Here is a 25039-nt window from a genome sequence, read left to right as displayed (position 1 = left end):
TAATTCCACATCTTTTTTCTTGAAGGCTGAAATGGGAGAAGATGACAGGGAGTCAGTCAGTCATCGTTATTCTTCCCAGAGTCAGAGCAACCTCAAGTAAGAACAGAGAGCACCACTGCAGAACACTTTCATCAAAACCTGTTCTTATACATGTCAGAGAGAGATACTTGAAGGTAATGTTTATTTTTTTAGTTTACAGGTAATACGTCATTTACAAAAAAAATTACAGATAATGCATCCTTTCAGTGCAGTTTCAAGCTAGTTCAAGAACAGGCAAAAGTCTGTGATGACTTGGAATGCTAGTGTTCAACAGCACATGCTTTTTTCCCTTAATTGACTGAGTGGGGTAAGGAATGGGGTACAGGTGGGGTGAGGAGGAAAAATGCCAATGTAAGTAAGGCCATGCGAATAAAAACTCCTCAGGAGGACACAAGTCAGTCTGGCATATTTTTATTCTCAGGTCATCAGTGCAGAGATTGGAAGTTCGAGAAGACAGCTGACACTAATGTGCAATGTCCTTAGAAGCTGCCAGTACCTTCCACTGACTTCAATTCTACACCAGTGCTGTGATTTCAGATCACCTGAGCTAGTTAAAATATAATGATTAAATCTTTATGTCTACTCTCCACCATTTGAATTCTCATTGTAGTTGCTGAGAGAAAGCAAGGTCAAGCTGAATATACAAGCTGCTGCTATGTGGTGGCACAACTAAAGAACAACAGTTTGACCACAGCATGGTTCATTTCTTTAAAAGCTGAAATACAGTAGACAATTCAGCACAAGCAAACCTACAATTTCAGGATGGAAAGAAGGCTAAATTAGCATATAATAAATAAAGCTACATCAGTTAAGTACTAGCATGAGGTTTATCCAACCACATCAATCCAAGGAGAGGTGAGATGGATGGACTGGCTTCCACAGATCCAAAGATCAACCCAAAGCAGGAGAGCCCTCTGTGAAGTTCCCAGCTGGAGGGAAACAGTTTATACCAGTATTTAATGACTTCCTGATCTGCCACTTGCATAACAGTTGCTTCCTCTCTACAGTATTTGTCATCTTAGACAAGACAGAACCTAAAGAACAAGAAAACCAGTACAGATTCTAGATCCATTATTTGAAGTTTTAGCCTATGCTTTGTTCCTTATCTCACTTAATCCCGCAAAGGATCTGTTATACGGGGCAGATCGGAACACCGCAGTCTCTAGACTGACGAGAATTCAGACAGTGGATTAGCTGTTACATTTCAGCAGAAGCATCAGAGATGACAAAGATTATATGCAAGCAAGACCTTACCTTGGGAGCAATACACCCAGCAGTGCTTTCTGTTCTTTAAAGTCCCTCTGAACCCTCCAGAACAATTTCCTGTGACATTCAAGTAAGGACCACAGCACAGGAACAAGGCCTTTCTTCCAGTAAAACCTGCACTGGAGCAGTGTTACCTGACCTCTTTCCCCAGCCAACCTATTTACTTGCTCTCCAATATAGTATGCTAGGGCTTTCTGGGGTAAGCATAAGGACTATCAAATTAATTCCCTAATAGCTGCCACAGGACGATTTCTAAGTAAGGTGTGCAGAGGGTGGGAGGGGCTTTAAGGGAAGACTGTGCATACTTGCGTATATTTACAGGGATTCTCTCCACATCTGACTTAAAAAACCCTATTACTAAACAGTTTGAAAGTTATTTTTTTCCTTTTTCAAAATTAAAATCAACCCTCAAAGATTAATTGCATATAAAAAAGAAACCTATTTTACAGCACTGACTAGTATTACCCTTAAAATCAACAGGAAAACCCCCAACATGCTGTTATATTGGTTGATAAAGCAAAAATTGCCCACAACATAATCACCCAAAATGAACCCGTGTGAAGTTTTTATTTGCATGGCCAAAGTGTCTTCCTTTTGTTCCCCTGCAACTTCATTTCCCTTAACACGCCTTAAGGTTTTTACTGCAGAAGGAACAAGATGCAACACTGCATACTTCCTTGAACAACCAATCCCACAACACCTAAACATTTAACAGATGTAGCAAATGACAACACCACAAATGGAAAAAAACTAAGTTCCACCACTCAACATGGTCTGCAACAGCATCTTTAGGGCTGGCCGAAGTGGGCAACTTCACTTTAGAAGGTCATTTCCTCCTTGTTTCTTTACAGTGTTGGTGGTTTCAATCCATACTTCTTTGCAACTTCTGTCTGGGCATAGGCAGCATCACAGAGTGAGTAGAGGTGGGCCATCTCCATTTCAGATTTGGCCAGGTTGATAGCTTTGTTGAACATTTCAATGGCTTTATCCAGATTACCCCTGAAATAAACCAAAATGCAGTCCAATTAAGACCAGCGTAACAAACTTTTCATCCCTACAGCATCTTTTTTTCCCCTGACTTACACTCTCCACTACTAACAGTTTAAAATGACTTTGGGAGGAACCACCACAAGTACTTGTGATCATGATGAGCAAACTGAGAGAAGTTGTTACCAAGCCTAAGTAACTATGAGAGCTGTTATATAACTTTCCTCTTGAGAGCCCCCATGGGTGGTACTGTGGGATAAAATGTTCTATACAGGACACCAAGTTTACAAAAAATACTGATGGGACAACTAAATGAACTCTCATCCCCCCTGAAAAACGAGTTTGTATACTTTAGAGCAAAACGAGCACACAGACAAGAGCTCATATTATTTGATTAGGAAATGCTTCCAAAATGTCTCACAGAAGCAGTTTAAGTGTTTGTTCTTTTGATGGCTAGCCATGTTAAAAAAACCCAAACTCAACTATACTCTCAGCTACACCCCATACTTTTGCCTAACTGTAATGCTCTGTTACAGAATAGAGCATTAGTCTTTCCTCTTTACCCTGTGAACTTGCAAACTGCAGTCCTGTTGGAATAAAAGCCAAATTGTCAGAGTTGAGAGTATAGCTCAGGATCCTCAGTACAAATGGTTCACTAAGATTGTGTTTAAACACTACATGAGGCATACAGGAAGCCTAATAACGATTAAGGAAGTCACTTTAAATGCAGGAGGTGTGCATTTAAACATACACAGAGTCATCTGCATGAAAAAGTGAACATGGGAACTTGTCAGATCATAAGCCATAGAGAAAGGAAGGCTTTACTCAAGAGTTACAGAACAGAAGTCAGGATTCCAGATAAGAGCTGGCTTTGCACAGCACTCAGGAAAAGACAGAATCACAGAAGATCCTAAGTTGGAAGAGATCCATAAGGATCATTGAGTCCAAATCCCCGCTCCTTGAAGAGCTACCTAAAACTAAACCATATGACTAAAATCATTGTCCAGCTCCTTGAACTCTAACAAGCTTGGTACTGTGACCGCTTCCCTGGGGAGCCTGTTCAACTTAAAATCCATAAGGGTATCTAAAGGACTACTGTAAATTCAAGAACAACTAAGAACTCTTAACATTCCAATTCAACATTACCTTTGCACTTCGATTGTTCCCATGGTTTCATATGCAAAATCACATTTGTTATCGATTTCAATTGCCTTGCTTATGAGTTCTAACCCTTTGTCTAAATCTTGCTTCCACTGGAGCTGAAGTAAACTAGAAGAGAAAGGAAACTCAGAACAAACTTCACATACTCTTCCCAAAACCCTCATCATATAAGCAAAAATAAAATCGCAACTGTACTTAAATCCTAATGCAGGGTAACAGTAACTCTGTGGCTTTTAAAAACAGGTATGTGAAAGTCAATTTCAATAGGTGATGTTACCAGTTCAATGACTCTAAAAAAAGGCTAATCCCTCTCGAGAAGACTGGTTACAAGTTAATTTATGAAAGAGAAAACTTCAGTACAAAATGAAATTAACATAAGGCTAAAGTAGAAGCCAGATATACTTCACATAGATATGTAATTAGGAATGAAACTAATGAAACTTTCCTGAAACTTATTTCCAGTTCAGTCAAGAGAAACTATAGAAATATATTTAACAACACTAAGTTGTTTTCACAACAAAACTTCCAATTCATGTTGATTCATCTACACATGTCAACTGGCCTTGACCAAAAGGATTGCAAACTCAATACATACCCTTTATGAACATACGTAGTGGCATTGTCTGGCTCAAGGTCAATGCATTTATCATACATTTCATCAGCCTTGCCAAATTGCTGTTGATCAGTTAGTGCCTGCATCAGAATAGAAACTTGTATGTCAAAAAGCAGCCAAAACACGGACTCTGTGGTAGGCTAATTCTAATTAAAACCATATTGACAATGTGAGATTAGAGATAGCTCTCTATCATTAAGCAGGCCAGGCACATCCATTACGAGAGTTAAGTTTCAAAATTCAGTGCCCAGCTTTACGTGCACAAATTACTGACCACAGTACCACCTGTAATGTTACACAAGGAACATGCTAAATGTACTGCAAATTAAAACCATTCTGAAAATCTGTACCTGCAAGTCTCAACTTCTTCCTTTCTCAAACACAACTCTTCCAAAAGGAAGTGCATCCGTATATGCTTACCTACTTAAACTTGGAAGATCACATGCTCCATACTAGAATCAGAAGTACATTTTCTTATTGAAGAAATTACAGTCTCCAATACAAGTGGACTCTGAACATTTGTACTGAACTCTGCTTGATCAGTACATGTCACTCATAGCAGACTGAAACTGTTACCCTAGCACCACACATTTAATTCCCAAATGACCTAGACAATCCTGGGCATCCATCAAGCGAGATGCCACACACATGCAGGAATTCAAGGGGAAATGTATGCCAGACCTCTTGTCTTCTAAAAACCACCCTTGACTTTCATCACTTATATTCCACTCCACTGATTCACCCTGTACTTCCTATACCCCGAAGCACCCACACCCGTAAGTTCAGGTAGCTTATTAAAGCAGCATGTATTATCCCAGGACTTATTTGTAAAAATCTTCATATATTATTTGAAGAAATGCATGTTATCAAAGATAAAAGGTGCAAGAGAATGCAGCATTTTCTTTAAGACAAAGACAAATATACCTGAGCATAGAGTGCATAACCTTCAGCACACTTTGGAAATTTTTTAATGACATCTTCGAAGCCCTTCATGGCTACTTGCACAGGCAAAGCGTTACTTCCTGTATAAGCCTGACGATACTATCAAAAGAAAATTTAAAAAGGAAAAAATGAAACACCACCACAAACCCAGGCTCATCAGACCTCTACCTGCTCTCTCATGAGATGCATGCATCATAACAATTACAAGTTCCAGAAAGTGACATGCCTGTACATCTACCAAATCTTGTTTCAGGAACCTAACACATATCAAAGTCTGGTATAGAATCATAGAATAGTTAGGGTTGGAAAGGACCATAAGATCATCAAGTTCCAACCCCCCTGCCATGGGCAGGGACACCTCGCTCTAAACCATATCACCCAAGGCCTCGTCCAACCTGGCCTTGAACACTGCCAGGGATGGAGCATTCACAGCCTCCTTGGGCAACCTATTCCAGTGCCTCACCACCCTAACAGGAAAGAATTTCCTCCTTATATCCAATCTAAACTTCCCCTGTTTAAGTTTTAACCCATTGCCCCTTGTCCTATCACTACAGTCCCTAATGAAGAGTCCCTCCCCAGCATCCCTATAGGCCCCTTCAGATACTGGAAAGCTGCTATGAGGTCTTGGAGAGGAGAAAGGGTGAAAGAAGGAAGCCATTAGGCCTGACAGTTGTTAATAGCCTCCCTCTGTTTCAAAAGCCTAGAAATTCCAAGCCTAACACACCTCAAAAGTTCCTGCACACAGAGGTACTGTACTGGCTTGAAATAGGGTTGCTTTTTTTAATTCCAATTTCTTGAAGATTTTCCACATTAAGACTTTATTTAGATTTCATGTGACACAATTAGAATGATCTACAATTAGAATGATCTACCACAAAACTGAAAAAATTATCTACTCTTTGAATAACAAACAGTTCAAAATGAAAGCAGCAAACCCTTACTCCAACTGAAGAAACTTGTGTATTTTCCCTACTTTATTAAAAATATATTCAGATGTTTGTTGCCCTATTTTTCTCTTAAGTTGTAATAAAGCGGAGAAACACAGTATGTTTTACAGAAAAGAAAAAGCACCCAGATAACCAGCACGTTACCTACCAGAGCAAAACACTTTTGTGCTTGAGCCAAGGCAGAATCAGGTCGCAATCGGATACATTCATCAAAGTCTTCCACAGCTTCTTCAATTTGGTCAAGCAGGATTTTCAGCTAGCCAGAATGAAAGAAAATCCTATTTCTGCATTTAATCTGTGCTTCATACGCTTAAGTGATAATTATCATTAGTTACTCTTTTCGTCTCCAGTTCAGGTGCAGAACTGCCTAGAAACCTACAAAAACCATGACTAAAAATCACTGCCATTAAGTAACATAGCCACCAGTGAAACCAGCTTCAGACACAAAAAGGCAATGTGCATGTGCAGGGATTGAGAATGCTTGCATTTCAGGCTGTTGCCATTACTGCATTATGTCCAATTTCCAAAACTATGCTGTATTTTCCCAAGTTGCTTTGCCTCGCTGTAGTTAATGCCCATTACCTATTTGTATGTCACAACATTTTTGCTTTCCCAGCTTGCATTTCAACTTTTTTTTTTTACATTCTCATTCCTCCACAAGGGAGGAGCTCACTTCATCATTCTTTCACTACACTGTCAAGCTCCTGTAAAACACCAATTTGCAATCTGCAGAAAACTTTCATTCCCCTCAATTACCCCACAACACCATCCTTATCTCTGAGCATTAAAGAGATCTAATGAATTCATGGAGAGAGGCACTCAAGCCACAGAAGTCTTCCCTATGAATATGACTTAGCACATCTGCAAATGGGAGCATTTCCTCTTTTATTCCATCACCTTTTATATTACACTTCTGTGGAAGCAGGCCTCTCTGTGTTCAGAAGTTAGTCAAAGACACAGCAGCATCACAAGGCAGAGAGTGATGAGCTGAACAGATGCAAGTCTAGGCCACAGTGCTAGAGATGCTGAGTTATCAAAGAACACGTTAAATCTGCTGTAAGAAAGCTTCTATGGAAATGCTGCTCTGACATATCAGGCCCCTTCACTGGGCAAGTTATATCTATTGTAAATGTATATAAGGCCTAGAACTTTTAAGTCAGTTTGTATTGACAGAGGGCTGAACCTTTGTTACTTTGCGTTTTTCCTACAGCTACAGGAGTAAACTGTTTCTGCCTGACCAAAACAGCAAATAAACTGTGTTTATTCTGCAACAGTCTCAAATTAGGAGTTCATGGTTTTCTGCCACAAACAGTATAAAGTGTCTCCAATGATATAAAGATCTTTATTTTTTATTTTAGTATATATTGAGATATTCAGGTACTGGGACGAGATTTCTAATGTGCCTTACTTGTCCTCGATGGTGGTAAACATCCGCATTCTGAGGATCAATATCAGCAGCCATGTTGAAATCTTGAGTGGACAACATAGGTTGCTGCTGCTGCATATACATACTTCCTCGTTTGATCAGAGCATTAGCTCGGAGCTGTAAAACAAGTTCAAAGAAACATCAGCCACTCCAGCATTCCCCCAGATTTAAGGCTTTGTTACAGTTACAGTAAATTTTTCATTTGACTTGTTTTTCCTACTAGCAGATTTCACTCATTCTATGCAGGAGTAAATTTCAAATTGAATCTAAATGAATCAACTCCCTTGCTTAATTTCAAATATGTCAGTCTATGCTTCCATCTCAGTGGACTTTCAAGCCCCCAAAAATACTTTCATAAGACAGGTTCCCTATACTTAGAACTACACCAACATTTTGTGAAGCAGTTCAATATGCAACTACAATTAACATTTTTCTCTTATCTATGAACCACTATTTTGGGCTGGGTAAGCCTCCAGTTCATTCAGCTTCCTCTGTTCTTTTGTTTGTACTACTTAGCACAACTGCTTCAGAAAAACAAACAAGTCTTTTGAAAAAAATAAGACAAAACAGTAAATAAACCAGAACACTCCCAATTAAAGCATCTGAAAATACTCTGAAAAACAACTTCTTGCACTATAATGGAAGTTTATCAAACTTCTACATTTTCTCAACCCAAACTATAATCCAGATGTGACAGATTCTTACCTTCACATTTGCACCTTCCATGCTGATGACCTGATCTAGGTCTGGTTTGGCAGCATTTGCATTGCCAATAAGTAAGTAGAAAGTAGCTCGCAGAAGCAAAGCTTCTGCCATGTATTTTCCTTTTGCTTCGATTTCTTTTGTGCTTTCACTGATAATTTTGTCATAGTTCTCTTCTTCCATATATTGTTTTGCTCTCAAATAACCAGAGCTGTAAATGATGTAAGAACAGTTGTGTATACATATATACATTCACTGCAATTTCAATTCAGATTTTTCATTTAATCATTACAAATACTAACTTTTGCTATACTCTGTTACAACACTAGCATAATAAAGTTACAAATATTCTTGGACGAGCCACCACAGACTGAAAACAATTCAGACAAAGAATGGCCAAGTTATATTTGAAATAATGAATAAAAAATGTTTTAAAGCTCTTGAACTTGAGCTTCATTTGTCCCCTGAAATTTTATTTCATATTAAGGGCAGTGATAATCTGCTTTAAAACAAGAGGGCTGGAATGGAATTCCAGGGCAGAAAAGTGAAACATCAAACCTAGCAATGTGCTGTACATGGAGGGAAGGTTTTAACAGCGAAATTTATGGTAAGCACTGCCATGTCTTCAGCTAAGTGTTCTGTATTCAGTGAATCTGCCTGTAGACAGGGACATCCTATCTTAAAAAAAAAAAAAAAAAAGAAAAAAAAAAAATCCTAACACTGTTTGTAAGGTTTTCCATACTGACAGCAGTGATATCTTTCAAAACTAAACTGGAAAGCAGCATAGTAAGTTAAAGCACAAAGTCCTCAAAAAAAACCAAACCTCAAGCTTTTCTTTGTCAGAACGAACCTATCATTTATGTGCATTTTGATTCCAGAAAGTTAAAATGCCCTTTTAGCTCAAGCTGCTGTAAGTTCACAGTTTTAATTAACAAAGACTCTTTTCCTAGCTTGTCTTCTCCTTTCCAATCCAAACTTGCTCTCTTCCTTGGAAAGTCTCCTTCAGGATAAAGCACTCCTTTCTCCAGAAGCATCATTCAGCACTCTTCAGTCCTCCCATCTCCTAAAATTTACTATGATATTGTTGTAAGTATTCAGTATATCTCCCCAATCTCATTGTCCTTTCTCTATTTAGTAGAGCTTTGGAACTAACTAGTCAGCTTTCATAGAAGTTTCATTTTTAATACTGATCTCATTTCACAGGCTCACTTTATTACCACAGGATTTCCCATGCCAACTACTATAAAAACAACAGCAAGTTACACTGAGCAGAATGTAAAAATCACTGCAAACTTAATTCCAATACCAAACAACTCCCAACTGTACTGTACACTCACTTTTCTTTTACTTCAGAAGCCTCTCCCTCCTTATCCTTATCTTCATCTGATTTCTCACCCTTAAGCAAAGGTTGGGAGATTATATCATCTGTGAAAGAACTGAAGTAGGATTTAATGAACTGTGGTGAGGGCATCAGAGGCTCACGATTCTGGAACAGAGAAATGTAATTTCAAGTCATTAGATGGTAAGATCAGATGGCAAATACAGGGCAATGGATAAACAAATATGATTATAAAAATATCGTTCATGAAAGAACCAGTGTTTGACTTTCTACTATCTCATTTAATAGTCTGATACTTTTGACAGTTTGACATTCAGCGATTATTTAAACTTCAGATCACAACACAACACCCATCACCGCTAGAAATAAAGTGAGCATATTCAAGAGGAGGGAGGTACTAAATTTCTGCATGTGTGGCCAGAAATTAAGACTCTTAGGGTATCATAAGGCATTGGGTAGATGTACTAAAGCAGTATGTGTGCACATAAATAAGGTGAAAAATGTGAGCTGGTGATATAAGTATGAGCCTAAATTCAAGTAAATTCTGAATGAAATTTGCCCTTTTTCTCCAACTTGCCCAAGAGAACCTGCTGTCTATCATTGCTATGAAGACTAATGAGGCAATATCCTAATTTTATATGCAGATTAGCCCAGATACTACACATTTTACTTGAAGTCCCAGAAGTAACACCTCTCAGGTACAAAATCCTTTCTACAGCCAATAAACACCCGTTGCTCAAAACGAACACTGCTCATGAGAATTACAATTCAGTCTCTCCTGCAAGAAAAGTCTGAATGCAGTCTTCTCTATTAGTTCTATCGTAACTATCTGAAGCATGCCTATTTTGTGATGCTGCCACAACACACTAAATACCACAATTTGTTTTGTTACCTCAACAGCATACATTTCTGTGAGTTCCTATAGGAGAGAAATTCAGCATCTCAAACCCAACATGGATTTTGGTATTCAACCACCAGCAAAAAAAACCAAGCAAGAATATTTTAATAACAAGTGAGAATGTTTTAATACCTATTCCAAATTTTTTGTAAACGTACAGCCACTTAAAATGACTGCTCCTTGCTACCCCTGCGTTTGCATACTTCTCTTTTCTGCAGTTTCCGAACAGTAACACAAACACATCTGAGTGCCAAAATAGAAAAGTACAGGTATGAGGACCTACTCACAGAAATGAAACAGAAACAGCGACAGACTTGGACAAACTGAATGTCAGAAGTAATCTGTAGTAGTTAGGAAATGAAGGCATATTTCTTAAGACAGAATCGGGAAGCCTGACCACTACTAAATAGATGTGACTTCACACTACATCATTTTTTTCTTAAGCAATGCTTTTCTTCCTCTTTTAGAAAAGCCATCATCCCACCTTAAAAGAATGTTATTTTACCGCTTTCTAAAAGGTAGGAATTCTGCTGTCAATCAACAGCCACCTGATAATGCAACTGAACATTTGACTGCCGCTGTTCCAACATATACTGTTTCCATTATGTTGCAAGTCTGGAAAAGCCCCAGGTTGGGCAGCACATCAACTTAGGGTGTGCTGAATGTCATAATAAATTTTATTATTAAAAGAAAATAGTTATTAGGAACAGACAACTCTACTGAGGTTTAAAAAATTTTGGGCAGGTCCCAAAAGAAAACAACATTGATACAATAGTAGACTTGTACAAAACTGTGTTGATTCTTACTCTTCAACAGATGAAGACAGTCGCTTATACAGCACTGACAGAATGCCAACAACCAACATTTCAACAACCAGCCAGCTGAAATCAGAATTTGTCAACAATATCATAAGACCTACCTTATATTTCTCTTTGGCCTTTTCTTTCCCAAGAAGTTTAAGAACTTTATCAGCTAATAACATACTCTGCTGGTTTTGGAAGGCTTCTAAAATGCAGACTGCAGTGACATCTAGGAAACAAAACAAAACAAAATTAAAGAAAAAAATCACAAAAGTGAGATTAAAGATAAATTCTGATAGTCACTGGAGTACACTAAAATGTGCCACCGTCAAAATGAGTCTGCCAAACTAATACATGTCCTGTTCTAGGCTAAAAGCCTCTGCTTCCAATTTGCTGTATTCACCATGTTTTCCAAGATATAAATTTGTAACCAAAATGATCTTGTGATAAAAGGATTTCATGACAATGAATGAAAGAAATTACATTTATTTTTATCTTAATGGTTTTATCTAGAGATAAACACAGTTAGATGAGCAGTGAAAATATATACCTCCAGCTGAGGCTTTCATAATTCTGAAACTCTAAGGACAGCAATTATGTACATCTCATGCTCGCATTAAAAAGTGCTAACACAGCTTCTCTTCTGGGACTGGTCCTAACTGTCTACTCTTAAAATTAATATTCAATCCCATTACATCTTGCTTCTTCCTCAGTTTAAGAAACCTTCCCATATTATATCTCGCTTCCCCGCCCCGGTTCACTTACATGTCTTTGGAATGGACAAAGTTTAAGAAAGATACCTTGCTGGCTGGTTTAAAGTGCTAGGCCGTATCACATCACTTTCAGTCACATATAGAAGCCTCTGAAAATGTTAACCTATTGTTACCTGAATCATGCTTTGCAGTGTGAAATGTGCTCTTATGGTACATTATTTCTCTAGATCCTCAAGTTAATGCAACACTACCACTGATTTTTCCTATTCAATTTTCACTCAAACATCAGTGAAGATGAACAGAGTTTGGACTTGAAATTCAAAAAGTGTATTGTTTGAATACATTTGAAAAACAAGTGTCTTACTCTGGAGCTTTAGTATAGTTCCTGTAATTCTAGGCTGCTGTACTATTATGCCATCATTTACACATAAACTCCCCACAACTCTGACACAGACAAGAAGCACACTGGAGTCCCCAGGAAAACACACTGCACTCATAAAGAGTGCAGTGACCTAAGTAGTCCTTTTTTTACTCACTATGGTCTTACAGGGCAGAAAGGGATTGTGCCAGCAGATAAATAAATAAAATGTCCACATCTTATTTACCTTCTAATTTAGCAGACCTGATTCTTAGCTCCTGCACATACTTAACAGATCTGACAGCCAGAGCACTGCCTTTTCTGTCCTTCTTTCACAGTGAGCACAGATGAAAATTTCATTTGCCTTTTAACCTTACAACAGCAGGAATGACTTCACTTGATGAAATTTAAATGGGTCCTTTCAAGCAGTGTCCCTTAGTTTAAAAGGGCCCTCAGACAACACACCTGACCTGTAGCTCTCCTTAATTTTCATGGCTTCTCAGTCACAGTTTCCTGACAGTTCAAAACGTATTCTGTTAGGAATAGTATCTGGAAGGATTTGACACAGTTTCTGCCAAATACGTACTGTTAATATTAGAATAAAATAAAATAGTTAAATCTGTTCCAATTTTCATCACAGTTATATATCAAAACAAAATGCTAATTAAACTGCATTTAAATGACTAATACTCTCATTTCTAACCATGTATCTCCACCTGCAAAACCACCTTGATTTCTGTGGTAATATTGTTGCACTAAAATAAACAGGGAACGAAGTTTGCTTACTGTATGAAAGTAAACAACTGCTGTATGCATTATCCACTAAGCATGTTAGATGAATTCTGTTCTGAAGTATAGGAGTATCCTCAAAAATAAGACCTTGAGTGGCAACAGTAACATCAACTTCTCAGCAGCTATTTCAGATATAAGCAGGTGAGACCTTGAAAACTGGGAAAAAGTTTCTAGTGACAAGCAAATAAGATCTAGTTGCAGTAGCTATGAATGGTTTTAAATAAACAGTTCTGTATTACTGTAGTTACAGAAGTAAAACCATCCCAGAAGTTACCTCCAAAGCACCTGAGCTAATTCCGCTTTCAAGTATATACATCAAGAGACACTCACCTTCTAAACATTCCTTCTTATTGTCTAGCTTCTCATGAGCCTTTGCGCGTCTGAAGAGAGCTTTTACATATTTAGGATTAAGCTCAACAGCCTTTGTGCAGTCTTGTGCCACCTCTGTCCATTTTTGCTGTGGACAGGAAAACAACACAGTGAGAGAGGCCCCACTCAGCTGCACTATATTAGCTTTCTACTACCGACTCCAGGGTCATGCCACCTCATAGCAGCATCAATTCCCAGGGCCCTAGTTCTACCTGCTTGCTTCTATTTCTACAAGTTTCTCAGTAAGAAACTGCCAGACACCACTGCAAGCTACCTGCACCAGAACAGCCACAAAACAGAAAAGGAATTCCTACAGAAAGACAAATCTAGGCAGTTGTACAACGCATATGGGAGAAGACAATGAGCCAATTTGAAGAAAAAGGATTTAAACATAATGAAAACCAACAAAAAAGTTCAACAAAGTGCTAAACCACTCTAAAAAAAAAACCCACAAAACAAAATACCCTTGTTATATCAATTTACTACGTTGTGTTACTATAAATGGATGATAAATGAATATGTAGGAGTAGAACTGGTCAAGGATATTAAGAATTAAAATGTCATTTATCTGCAAAATTGATTATTAAAACAGGCTTTTCTAATAACTTTTAAAAAAAAGGAACCAGATACACCTGGGATTCATTATGACATGCATTAGTTATAAGTAGTAGCTGATTATACAAGATCCGTTTTGTCTCTCCTGTAACTTTCAAGACTAGATTTCTCTAATCACACAGTCTCTTACTTGATACTTCATACTTTACAAAGCCAACTTTTCCACTCCTTTATACAAATCACCAGCTTGACCTCATAAGCAAATCTAATAACACTGGCTGACTTCTAAAACTAATATCAAGTATACTTAGCTATCAAGTAAATGTTACTTCCACACATACAAACTTAAGTCTTAGGCTTTAGCAGAATTTCTGGGATATTTGTTTAACTTTAGAAGTAGCATCCACTCAAATATTTGGCCTTTCACCTAGCTTTTAACCTAAGTTAAAGAAGTTAAAGAAACACTTGTATGCAAGAAAACTGTTCCAGAGGATAAGAAATTAAAAGCTTGTCTTACAAGAAAGGGACACATAAGAGTTACATAACATAGATTGAGAATAGTTAACAGTAGTTTTATTTGTATGTGAAAAAGCACAGTGAGCTAGTGAAAAATAACTGCAAGCAAGAGCATCTTGTGAAGGCAGCAGGTATCGCCACCTGGGATCTTTCTGTTGACAAAAGTGACAAAACACACAATTTACATTGAATTTTTTTTAAATAAACAGTTATCTTTAATTTCTTACCAGTTGTTCATATGCAGCAGCTCTATTTTGATAGAAGGTAGAAAGATCAAGGTTTTTCTCAGGAGGGCACAGGCTGATAGCCTCAGTGTAACACTGAATAGCTTGCTCATACTTTCCTGCTTTAAAGTATTTGTTTCCTTTGTTCTTAGCAGCTTGGGCTCTATCAAGAGGGCTCTGAAAAAGGAAGTAATAGGACAGTTCAAATAAGAAAAGCATCACTGCACACAAGCTATACACTGATCTTCAAAGATATACAATGGATCTGAGCATTAAACTCTAGCCTAGACTGCTGAAAAATCTCAATCCTCCCATTTCCTGGAAAAACACAACTGCTTTTCTTTTGCAAGTGTATCAGATAGGAGACATCACCTTTTCAAAATATTCATTATAACAGTATTAAACAATGCGGTAATTCCTTTTTGGAAAGCTAAACAGGTTTTAATCTTACATGACTGGTGATCAGTAGAACCAATAAAGATATGTTATTTCTCCAAAGAGAAGACAGTATGTTATTTCTCCAGGTGAAGACAACAAAGCCCCCCAAGAAACTCAAATAGGAAAAGCTTCCTACTCAAATACACAGAGCTTGTGAGACCAGAGCTGACTGAGAAGACTATGAATTAAACACAGAAAACACTCTGTGGAAAACCCACTGAGCAAGAAAAATAAAACCTGTAAGGAAAACAAAGCTGTTCTGCCTTCTATACACCAGACAAACTAACTTTACAGCTAACTCCTCCACAGCTTCATCCAACCACTAATACAAAGTGCTGCACCATCACAGTCATTCTTAGCTGCAGATGGAAAACTTGGGTAACTGGCCTATGACCCTGCTAAATGAATCTCTACATTCCGTGCTGCCTGTTGACCATCCATCTTTCTGTAGAAACTAACCCTGCTACCTGTAACCCCTGGGTTTAAAGAACAGTTATCAAATACTGTGCCTTATATGGAATTAGATGAAAACACTTCTCTTTATCAAAGGGGTGTGAGCCACACTCCAGAAATATAGAGCTGCAAAAACACCTAATATATACCTTCTGGATTTCTGCTCCTCCTTGATAGCCTAGATTTAAGGATCAATATTTTGGGGCAGTTCAGGCTAACATGCCAGATCAAAATGAACAGAGGTATGAAAACACGTGTCATCTTACCAACCCCTCTTAGGGAAAGAATACAAACTGGGGGCAGTAACACCTTAAATAGCTGCAGAACTCACTACATCTCACCTGTTGAATGACATGCACCGAAAAGATCATCTATAACTTGCTGGCAATTGCCAGTCCTGCTCTTTAACCATACTTCTGCCTCCTCTCTCACCTCATCCACTGCCAGCATCAAACTACACCCAGATTACTATAAGACAAACCTGAAAGCATCTTTGTATTTCATCAGCCTGTTTATCTTATAGTCGACTCATTTCATGCCAGCCTGATCATTTTTAACATCTAAATGATTTTTAAAACTGAAAATCTGAATGAAACCCAGGAGTTGCTGCACAACCGCTCTTTAAAGGACTAGTTTCCAATCATGGAATAAGAGAATCAGATAACGGGTACCAGCATTAGTTTTTAAATAAAAATAGGCATCCAAATAGAGCAAAGGCACTCTTGTGGACAGACAAGTGAAACCATATAAGGGAGGGAATTTCTTAAATATCCCTACTGCCAGAAAAGCTCTTCTCACATGGGTCACCAATCACTGGGCTTGTAGGAAGTCAGTCTGCACATCTCCACTGTTCACAGAACAAGATAATAAGCATGGCTTTTAGATTTCTTGGGGGGGGTTAAATGATTTGGATTCAAATTGATAAAAGATTATTTACTCCACCTGTTTTCACACACTGTGTGTAACTCTATGGATACACAAATCGAAATTAGAGTGCAAATATTTTTACTGATAGCCAAGTAACTATGTATTTGATAAGCTGTTTCTCTAAAACATAACCCAAGTCTGAAAAGGTTACACTTACTTCAGTATGACCTAAATTTAGCTCCTTATACAACAATGCTTCTCTTTCAACTAAGGGAAGGATTAAGCATATGCAGCAAACTTAAATGCATGAAAGTCAGCTTTATTTTTCCTTCTGCATTTCTACAGCAAACCACATTAGCAATGTCCTTCTACAATAATACATAAAATTCTGTGCTATTCACACTTCCTTGCTTACAAAAAGAAAAAACACAAGATGTGGGCCATGTTGCAACATTCATACATGTGTTCTCAGTATGCAGATTATTTAAGACTGCAGAGATTAAGCCTACAGTACAACTAGATTACTACTTTATGATCACTGCCAATTTCTTTAACCCAGGGATATGTTACCCCTACACGCGCCTCAGCCTGACCAGTCTATCATCTTCATCCTGTGCACTTTGACAGCCCTGCACTACAATCCCTGCATAAACACACATGCTACAGGTGAGAACTACTGGATAATATCCAAATGCAATGGCTGCTTACAGTGTGAACTGTAACTGGAAGCAAGAGATCTGTAGTTATGGGCCTGTCACTGGTGCTCTACTGGTTCTTGGGAAGCCTAAGGTCTTCAAACTAATCTATGTACATACAATAAGGCCCAAAAACTTTACAGAGTACAGGCATGGTGCCACAGGAAAGCCAATTAAAACTAGTAACTGTTATCACAGTAAGCTTTGAGTAACAGTAGGACACAAACCACACAACCAACTATACAGAACTGAATCATCAAATAGATGCTAGCTCCACGGTTACTCTGCCTCATGCATTGTATAATTTGAGGGTAGAAAGTCAAGAGCTGGAGCACAAAATGCTATCATGTAATAAAGTTATCAGTAATGCCCATGGCAAGAAAGAAATCAACTGAGTTGTGTTTGTTTACGCTGCCTTAAACTAGACTCCTACCTCTGAGATGGTTTATCTCTGCAACCTTAGTCTGCATGCAATACAGTGTTGAATTGAACGGCCAACATTTTAAACTCAAAGGCTGATACAGCTCTATCTTCAATAAGCCTATCCTGATAAGGACTTACATGAAGAAGAGTCACTTAGCAGCTCATACCCATGACAAATGGATACCACACAGGCTGTACAGAATTTATGCATTTAAATTAACAAAATATTGTATCAGTATATTGAAGCCCAAATGGTGATAAAACACAGGTTTTAAACTCTAATTTTAAATAATTATTCTGATGAGAATAATTTTCTTAACAATCATGAAACTCTTTAACAATAGAAAACATAGGAGAAAATAGTGGATCAATTTACAGCTCCAGTATAAAACTGATCAAATTAAGGAACAAAACCAAAACAAAGTTTTTACTTTAATTTTGTGAAATTTTAAAGAACATTCATAACCTCTCCTCCAACACTTAATAATTTCAGTTTAAGTGACATATTTCAACTTAACTATCTGCAGTATAACCTGAGGAAGCAAAACCCACTAAAATGCTGAATCTCATTAGTGTCTTCCTTTGGTATGCTTTTGTTTCTTGTTCCTGGGTTTGGGGTTTTTAGCTGATGGCTTGGTTTGGCTTTTTAATTAAAGAACTCATGTCATATTATATGCTGCAATACCTTTTCATAATAGCACAAAAGGGAATACAAAAAATAATTCTTAGCAAAAGATCAGTTTCTGGAAGTTTTACAAGCCTTACATTTAACTGACAAAATGTTTTCGGCTGCTGCTTCTCATCACTCCAGTCCTTCTCAGTTGCTGCATTGACAACATACACAAATAAGAAACTGATTATGTATGCAAACTTGATGCACAAGTTTCTGCTTCCATTTTCTGGCAAATATAATAATACCCAACATACTGCTTCTCCTCACCTGACCCACTGCCTTTCTATGTGGTGCACTGGACGTATTTTGTTCCTACGGTGAAAGTTAGACAAGAAAAACTCTCAGTTTGTCATCTTCTGGTCAAAAAATCTCTTCCAACAAGCAAACCAGCTCAATAAAGTGAATGGAAGTCCACAATCAATTATAGATAAGGCAGTATAAACAAAAACATAGGAAGTTATCTGCAGTCACATAAAAAGTAACATCTCAGGATTGCTTTCAGCAACTGTTCACTAACTAGTCTTAAAACAGAGTTTAAGCCAAAGGACACTTGCGTACTTGAAAAGCCCTCTGTTATCTAGGTAACTAAATAAGCAGATTGTTGTCTAAAGACTAGATAGCACTAACAAAAATTTCTTAACTGTTACTTTAACCTCAGCAAATGTGCTTTCCTCACAAGATGTTCAGAAACTGCAGGCAAACAACAGCAACTTGATAGCAACAGACTACCATCTACGAGAATAATAAAGCTTTACAGTAACCCTCAGCAATGCCAACATGGTTAAACTAGCAGTTCAGAACTTTATGTATTTGAGGGAGATTATTTTTTAAAATGGAACAAGAAATTTGTTGCCAGCCAATGACAAAAGTGGTTCACAACAGAAGCACAAGCAGAGAGTTTCAGCATTTTGTTCTGGGTGAAAAGGATTTGCATGAGCCCTTGTCTGACAGATGACATGGAAGAGGACTACACCTTCAGCCGTCTTAACTCATCCACCTGCAAAGAAAAAAATAGCCCCAGTCTGAATCTCTTGATGAGATCAAGTAAAATTTTAAAAAAGGTATTGTTCTGGCTAACATTCATCTTTCACCTCACTTCTTATCTCAGACCTATACTAAAAAGTCATTAAGAGAGTATAAATGGCTTTAAGATTCTCCTTAGCATTAAAACCACTATGAGAAAAAGTATGTTCACCTAAGCTTAAGATGTAAATTCAGAGCCCAAGCAAGGATGGATATAATTAGAAATAATTAAGCTCAAGATTACAGTCACCTTGCTTTTAAATGAGTTTGCCATTCATGCCTACCACAAACAAGTGAGCTGCACATGAGCTACTCAAGAGTCTAACGATTGTTCTACTGCTATCATACACACATTTAGGAGTTTTCTAAACCTGTCCACTACAGCTGGCATGGAAAATAGAAGACTTATAGTAAGTCAATAGTGAGATTGATTAGGCAACAGGTACACAGTACAACAGAAATTACTTTTTATGTACTTTGCTTAGATCAATTCAGAATAAGTATCAACATAAATATACCTAGATAAAGAGGTTTAATTTGCTCATATACTGATCTAATGTCACAGCAGTGAGATAGGCAACATTTGTCAATTGCTGTTAAGATAGATAATGGAAAGAAGCCATACTAGTTGGCTGTTGATCCCAATGGTAACACCATACAAGCCAAGGAGTTTGGCCACATTCACCCACCACTGCACTCAAGGACTATATCCCGTTCAGAAGAAAATGCGCAAAGAGAGTGAAAAGCTATGAACCCAAATGGCTTTGTCTGCAATACACAATGCTGACTAAACAATTCAAGAATCTCTGCCTGGTGCTTTCTCACATACCAAAACCACAGCACTGCCCTACGGAACTGGTGAAAGAGTAAAGGGGTTAGAATTGGGCTATCACAGACTTGCAAAACGAAGCGATTTCAACTTAAGGAGAAAGAAAAAAAACAGAACCAACCGACACATTGTCTCACTGACTTAACCAGCATATGCCTCTGTCAAGACAAGGAAGGTATAAACTTCCTAAGTTTATCATGGAGTATGTAAAAAACACCATTAATCAACTGGGTATCAATGCAATAAATGCAAAGCAGTTTACTACTCCAACAGGCTTAAGTTATGCAATACTCACTACAAACTAAGAAAGCACGTAAAAAACAACTGCTGGTACTGAGTTACTAAAACATTCCATCTAAATTTTAAGAAATAATGACAGCTTCTGTAATTAAAAGATGCAATTTGACTTCCCAACCTCTGCGAGTCATCCATAGGCAAGTTTTCTCATCAGCACTTAACTGGTCCAATAATACCAGTTGACTACTTTTGAAAAGCTGTGCTTACAGGAGACAATCTGAAAAGTAATTCAGCTCTTCTGAATATAGTACCTATGCTAAGGGCTTCTGCCAACACGTCAGTCACAGATCACACACATGGTCACTGCGTCTACGCCAGGAGAATCCCCTAGTGCAGGCACAGCCTGGGGAAAAAATGTGAGGCTTCTAAGGCATGTAAAAGAAAAGCTTGACCTGTATGCAAAATAATAATAAGTCTGAATAAACGATTAAGATTTTAGACACTATGTATTTAAAAAAAAAAAAAATCAAGGTTATGTCTTCAAAACGGTGAACAGAGCATCAAATGGATATAAAAGCTGATTTAATGAAATGCACAAAAATGTCTGAGCCCTAAGCTGTATTTATGAGTAAAAGCACAGTCACCTGACACACATGTACACACAGCTGTTGGTAGCACATTCATTACTGACCTATGCGTTTTCTTCTAAGAGACTTCCCTCTTATGTTCAGACTGTGAATTAGTGGCTTTAAGCCACTGTACAGATTTGTATTTGAAATCCAAGTTTAAAAAAATACCCCACCACATTAGGAAGGCAAACCAATACAATGCAGATGGTTAAAAAGTAAGGCATTTCAGGGGCAGTGTTTTTGATCAACAGCCTTATTAATAACATCCACAACTAATAAAATGTATGTGGAAAAATGAAATCTACATGGCACCACCACTTTGAGTATGAGGAACGGAAAGGCAATCCTCTACACACACACATAAAGCAGCCAACGGAACTTGTAGCCACATTCAATTCCCTGCTGCAGCCGTATTTTGACCAGCTAGACAATTATCTCATGTAACCAGGTAAATCTGATACGTTCTTCTACAGTTTTCCCAAGTAATATCTCTCATTTCTTTACAGTATAAGCAATGACACTCTTCAGGGTACTCTGTATCATACACTCAGCTATATCCATATTCTTAGATACAGAGAGTCTTCCAGTAATTTAATTTGTGGTCCAGTGTGAGAGAGCTAGACACACAATATTTTACATGAAGTGCTATATAACTGGTTTAATCGTTTGAAGTTCCTGCTTTTGGTACAACTACAAAATGACTACAAACCATTTGAAAGTACATACTGCAATTCAGAAACACAACCTAGAAACCCAGAGATAACACATGAATAGCAAAGTTACTGCAGCTACACAAAGGTCACAAGCAGCCTGCAAACCAGAGCTCACACGTGAAAAGCACACTACCATAAATATGCCAGATGCTCTTTGCAGCCACAAGCCAAAGTTACCGCAGTAAACAATGTCTGAATTTGTCCTCTGTACACCACTTGCTCATTACTGTTGCTCATGAAAGAACAAATCACTGCCTTCAAGTAACTGCCTCCAGTCCAGCATAGCTTTTGCAGCTCACTAGGCTTCCAGGAATGCCTGAGAGTATCTATGATTCACCAGCTGTGCCACTCTCCTCACCACTCCTGCATTCCTGCTGCTGTCTGCCCACTTGGTAACACTAATCTCCATCAATTAAATGATCCACGTTAAACTGACCTTCTTCCAATCTCTCAAAGTTGTCTGGTGGGTTTTTTTTTTTCCATCTTCTGATCATTTCAGATGGGAAGTTTATGCCATGGTCTGACCTTTAAGAGCATTTCAGGTGCTACACAACGGGGAAGACAATGCAGGTACATCCTAATGAGATTTTCTTATCAAAGCAAATCAGTTTGCCAAATCCATGTTTGTAATGTTTGTCAACTGTAATCTCACCTCAGTAATACAATGTGACTATCACGGTACACCTGTGACCATAGATGTGTGGAAAGTGCATCTTTCGTATTTCCCTGGAAAATATTTCACTTTGAAAAGATTCGGACTGTATTTTCTTAAAACTCTGCTGTATCCTCAGACTAACACACAACAGACCACAAAATACTATTTCTGGAAGCAACCTACTCATCACTATTCCACACCTCAGAAGCGGAAACACATTCACCCAACAGCAAGCACGTTGTCAGACCCATACCTGACTGATGTACACTTCATGACAAGACGTGCTCAGTAACGTGCTTTTCCAAGCACCAGTACCAGGACTGGAACAAACACACATACACACTCTGAACAAAGTACTACCAACGGCAACAAAACGAGAAAAAAACCGTGAATGTCGTAACAGCCGGTGGCTAGACCCTCGAGGTTACACGGTCCGCCCTCCCCGCTCTTTTACTCTAGGCGCGAAAAGGATGCAGCCCGAGCTGCAGCATGGCTGTCCCCTCACTGGCGTCCTCCAGGGCCTGTATCCCGACTCTTGACATCCGCTTTTTAGACAGGGCCAGTGACCTGGCCTACCGGACTCTGCCGCCAGCTGACCGGAGACGGGCCACCCCCCGACCCCACCGCCGACGAAACACCCGCCCCCCAGCCCCCAGTGGCCTCAGCCGATGACTTCAGCCCCCGACCCCAAATGCCCGCTGAGGGCGGTGGAGGCAAGCCCCATCTCTGACGGTCAAAGCCCGGCTTTCTCCTCTCCCCGTCAGCGAGGCTAACGGCCGCAGCGCGCGACGTGGGGTGGGGACCGGTCCGCGCCAACGGCCGCCGGCGCGCTCTCACCGTCTCTTCGTGGCCGGGCCCATCGGGCTGCCCGCCGCCGCAGGGCCCGGGGCTCGCCCGCCCCTCAGGGGTCTTCCGCTCGCTCGCGCCCTTGCCGCCGCGGCGGGCCGTCCGCCGACCCCACAGGTACAGCGCGCCAGCTCCCAGCAGAATCGGGCCCCCCAACACCAACGCCAGCTGCCAGCGAGACAGCCCCGCGCCGCCGGCGTCCGCCGCCTCCACGGGCTTAGAGGCGGCCATGACGCGCTCAAACCGCCGCCCGCGACAGGGGACGGGACAAGAGTGGAGAGAAAGGGTCACCGGAGACCCGGGTCACGGCGGAAGAGCACGGGTCGTGCAAGCACTTCCGCCTGCCCGCGTGGCGGCGCCACCTGCAGGAGCGGCGGTATAGCTGCAGGGTGTCCGGGTCAAAATCATCCTCATTATAAATGTCTCTCCTTTTAATTTATTAATTAGATCTGTCTTTAAAATAACTTAGTATGCAATACTGACATTTTATATATGTTGTATATACATATGCATTATATATATGTGTGTGTACTTGTATACACTTAGCATCCTTACTTGTAGGCAGAGGAAGCTTGTATTTCTGTCTCCACTTACTTCCCTAGAGTACTCGGCTGTGGATGAAGATGAGTCGTCTGATACTTTTTATACTCAGATAGATAACTAGTCGGCTCAAGCCTAGAAATTTCATTGTAGGTGGGAGGAAAGTGGAAGAAATATGTGCAAAGACACATATTGCACTGAAGAAAAAAAGGACTAACAAAAACTGTAGTAAGGTTGCAAAGCAAATACCTCAGGACCCCAACTAAGATTTGCCCTGCTGGACTTTCAGTCAACATATCTTGGTGCCTGGTAAACAGTTTGAGCTGCTTCTTCCTTAGTTTATGGGTTACAACTATTTACATAAGTATATTTTGTTAAGCTGTGGGATAGCCTTTCTCCCACTTTTCCCTGTCACCTGTCTCAGCACAGCAGAAGCATTTCCTACTCTACACAAGGTTGCAGTTCTGTCTCACATGTCAGAAAAGAAGAAACTCGGACCATACAATAGAAAATACATATCAACCGGCTGATAGCTTGCTACTAGGACAGCCTAAACTCCCTCCATATGATGAGCTAAGAGCTAGTGTAGACCTTCAGATGTACCTTGCCTGTACAGATTGGTAGCCTCAAGGACATAAGACAAATTTACGCTGTCAGAACACGGCCAGGAGTGCTTTTCTCTACCTTGAGAATCAGCCTACATGACCTTTTTATTGCTTCAGGTGTCTTTTTTGCTGTGCTGTTTTGCATGAATTCCTTTTGCTCCTGTCCATCTGGGCCTCTGCACAAAAGCAGCTGCTGCAGGTTTGGCTGTGTCTCCAAGCTCTGATACACAACACCTGAAGATATGCAGCCTGAACACCCCTGTACTCCAGGTCCGTCTGCTAATCATGGTCTTATCTGCCCTGGACAAGGTAAAAACTTGCACATCCATGACTTTCATCCAGGTCCTTTCACACCTGTTACTCAGAATGAAGAGTCCCACATAAGAGTATTGTATAAATACAATAAAACCTCACATCTACACCCACATAAATGAAACTGGAGTTTTGTTGCTACATCTGTACTACTAAATAGGCTGGGGACAAGGAGCAAGGTTTAGTGCTGAGCCATTGATTCTCTGTAATGCTAAATTGCCAGCAAGTTTTTTGGCATACTTCTGGCCAAGGCCAACTAACATCTCTACAGCAATGCCTAAGCACCAGAAGAACACCTAGACACCTAGCACAAACCAAGGACTACTTCCAGTAAGAACTTAGATTTGGGTCTCTCCCTCCTGTGCAGTCTTCCAACACTATCCCAACAGGCTATACAGCCTCAAAGCCCTCCTCCTTTTCCTTCTGCCATGTGCCAGGGCATGTAACACATATT

At 39.4% G+C, this 25039-nt stretch overlaps 1 protein-coding gene across 2 annotated transcripts; it reads right to left on the bottom strand.

Moving 5' to 3' along the window:
• Nucleotides 1-164: 164 nt before the first annotated feature.
• Nucleotides 165-23413, bottom strand: TOMM70 (translocase of outer mitochondrial membrane 70). Of its 2 annotated transcripts, none has more exons than XM_061366587.1 (12): nt 23120-23413; nt 14651-14824; nt 13314-13440; nt 11240-11349; nt 9421-9569; nt 8087-8294; nt 7364-7498; nt 6104-6211; nt 4991-5107; nt 4049-4146; nt 3439-3561; nt 165-2304 (listed from the first exon to the last, which is right to left on the bottom strand). In XM_061366587.1, the coding sequence occupies exons 1-12, from the start codon at nt 23357-23359 to the stop codon at nt 2151-2153; spliced, it is 1743 nt and encodes a 580-aa protein (XP_061222571.1). In that variant the 5' UTR covers nt 23360-23413; the 3' UTR covers nt 165-2150. The 2 variants fall into 2 exon arrangements, with proteins under 2 accessions (XP_061222571.1, XP_061222572.1); XM_061366588.1 differs by lacking the exon at nt 23120-23413 and adding an exon at nt 22536-22796.
• Between the last annotated feature and the right edge of the window lie 1626 nt (nt 23414-25039).

Source organism: Neopsephotus bourkii, unplaced genomic scaffold (assembly GCF_033783945.1).
Source record: "Neopsephotus bourkii isolate Nb327-2 ecotype Australia unplaced genomic scaffold, CSIRO-AGI_Nbou_v1 NB_1350, whole genome shotgun sequence".
NCBI classification, from domain to species: domain Eukaryota; kingdom Metazoa; phylum Chordata; class Aves; order Psittaciformes; family Psittacidae; genus Neopsephotus; species Neopsephotus bourkii.
Note: the sequence above shows the minus strand (reverse complement) of the source record. Positions and strands in the feature narration are given on the sequence as shown.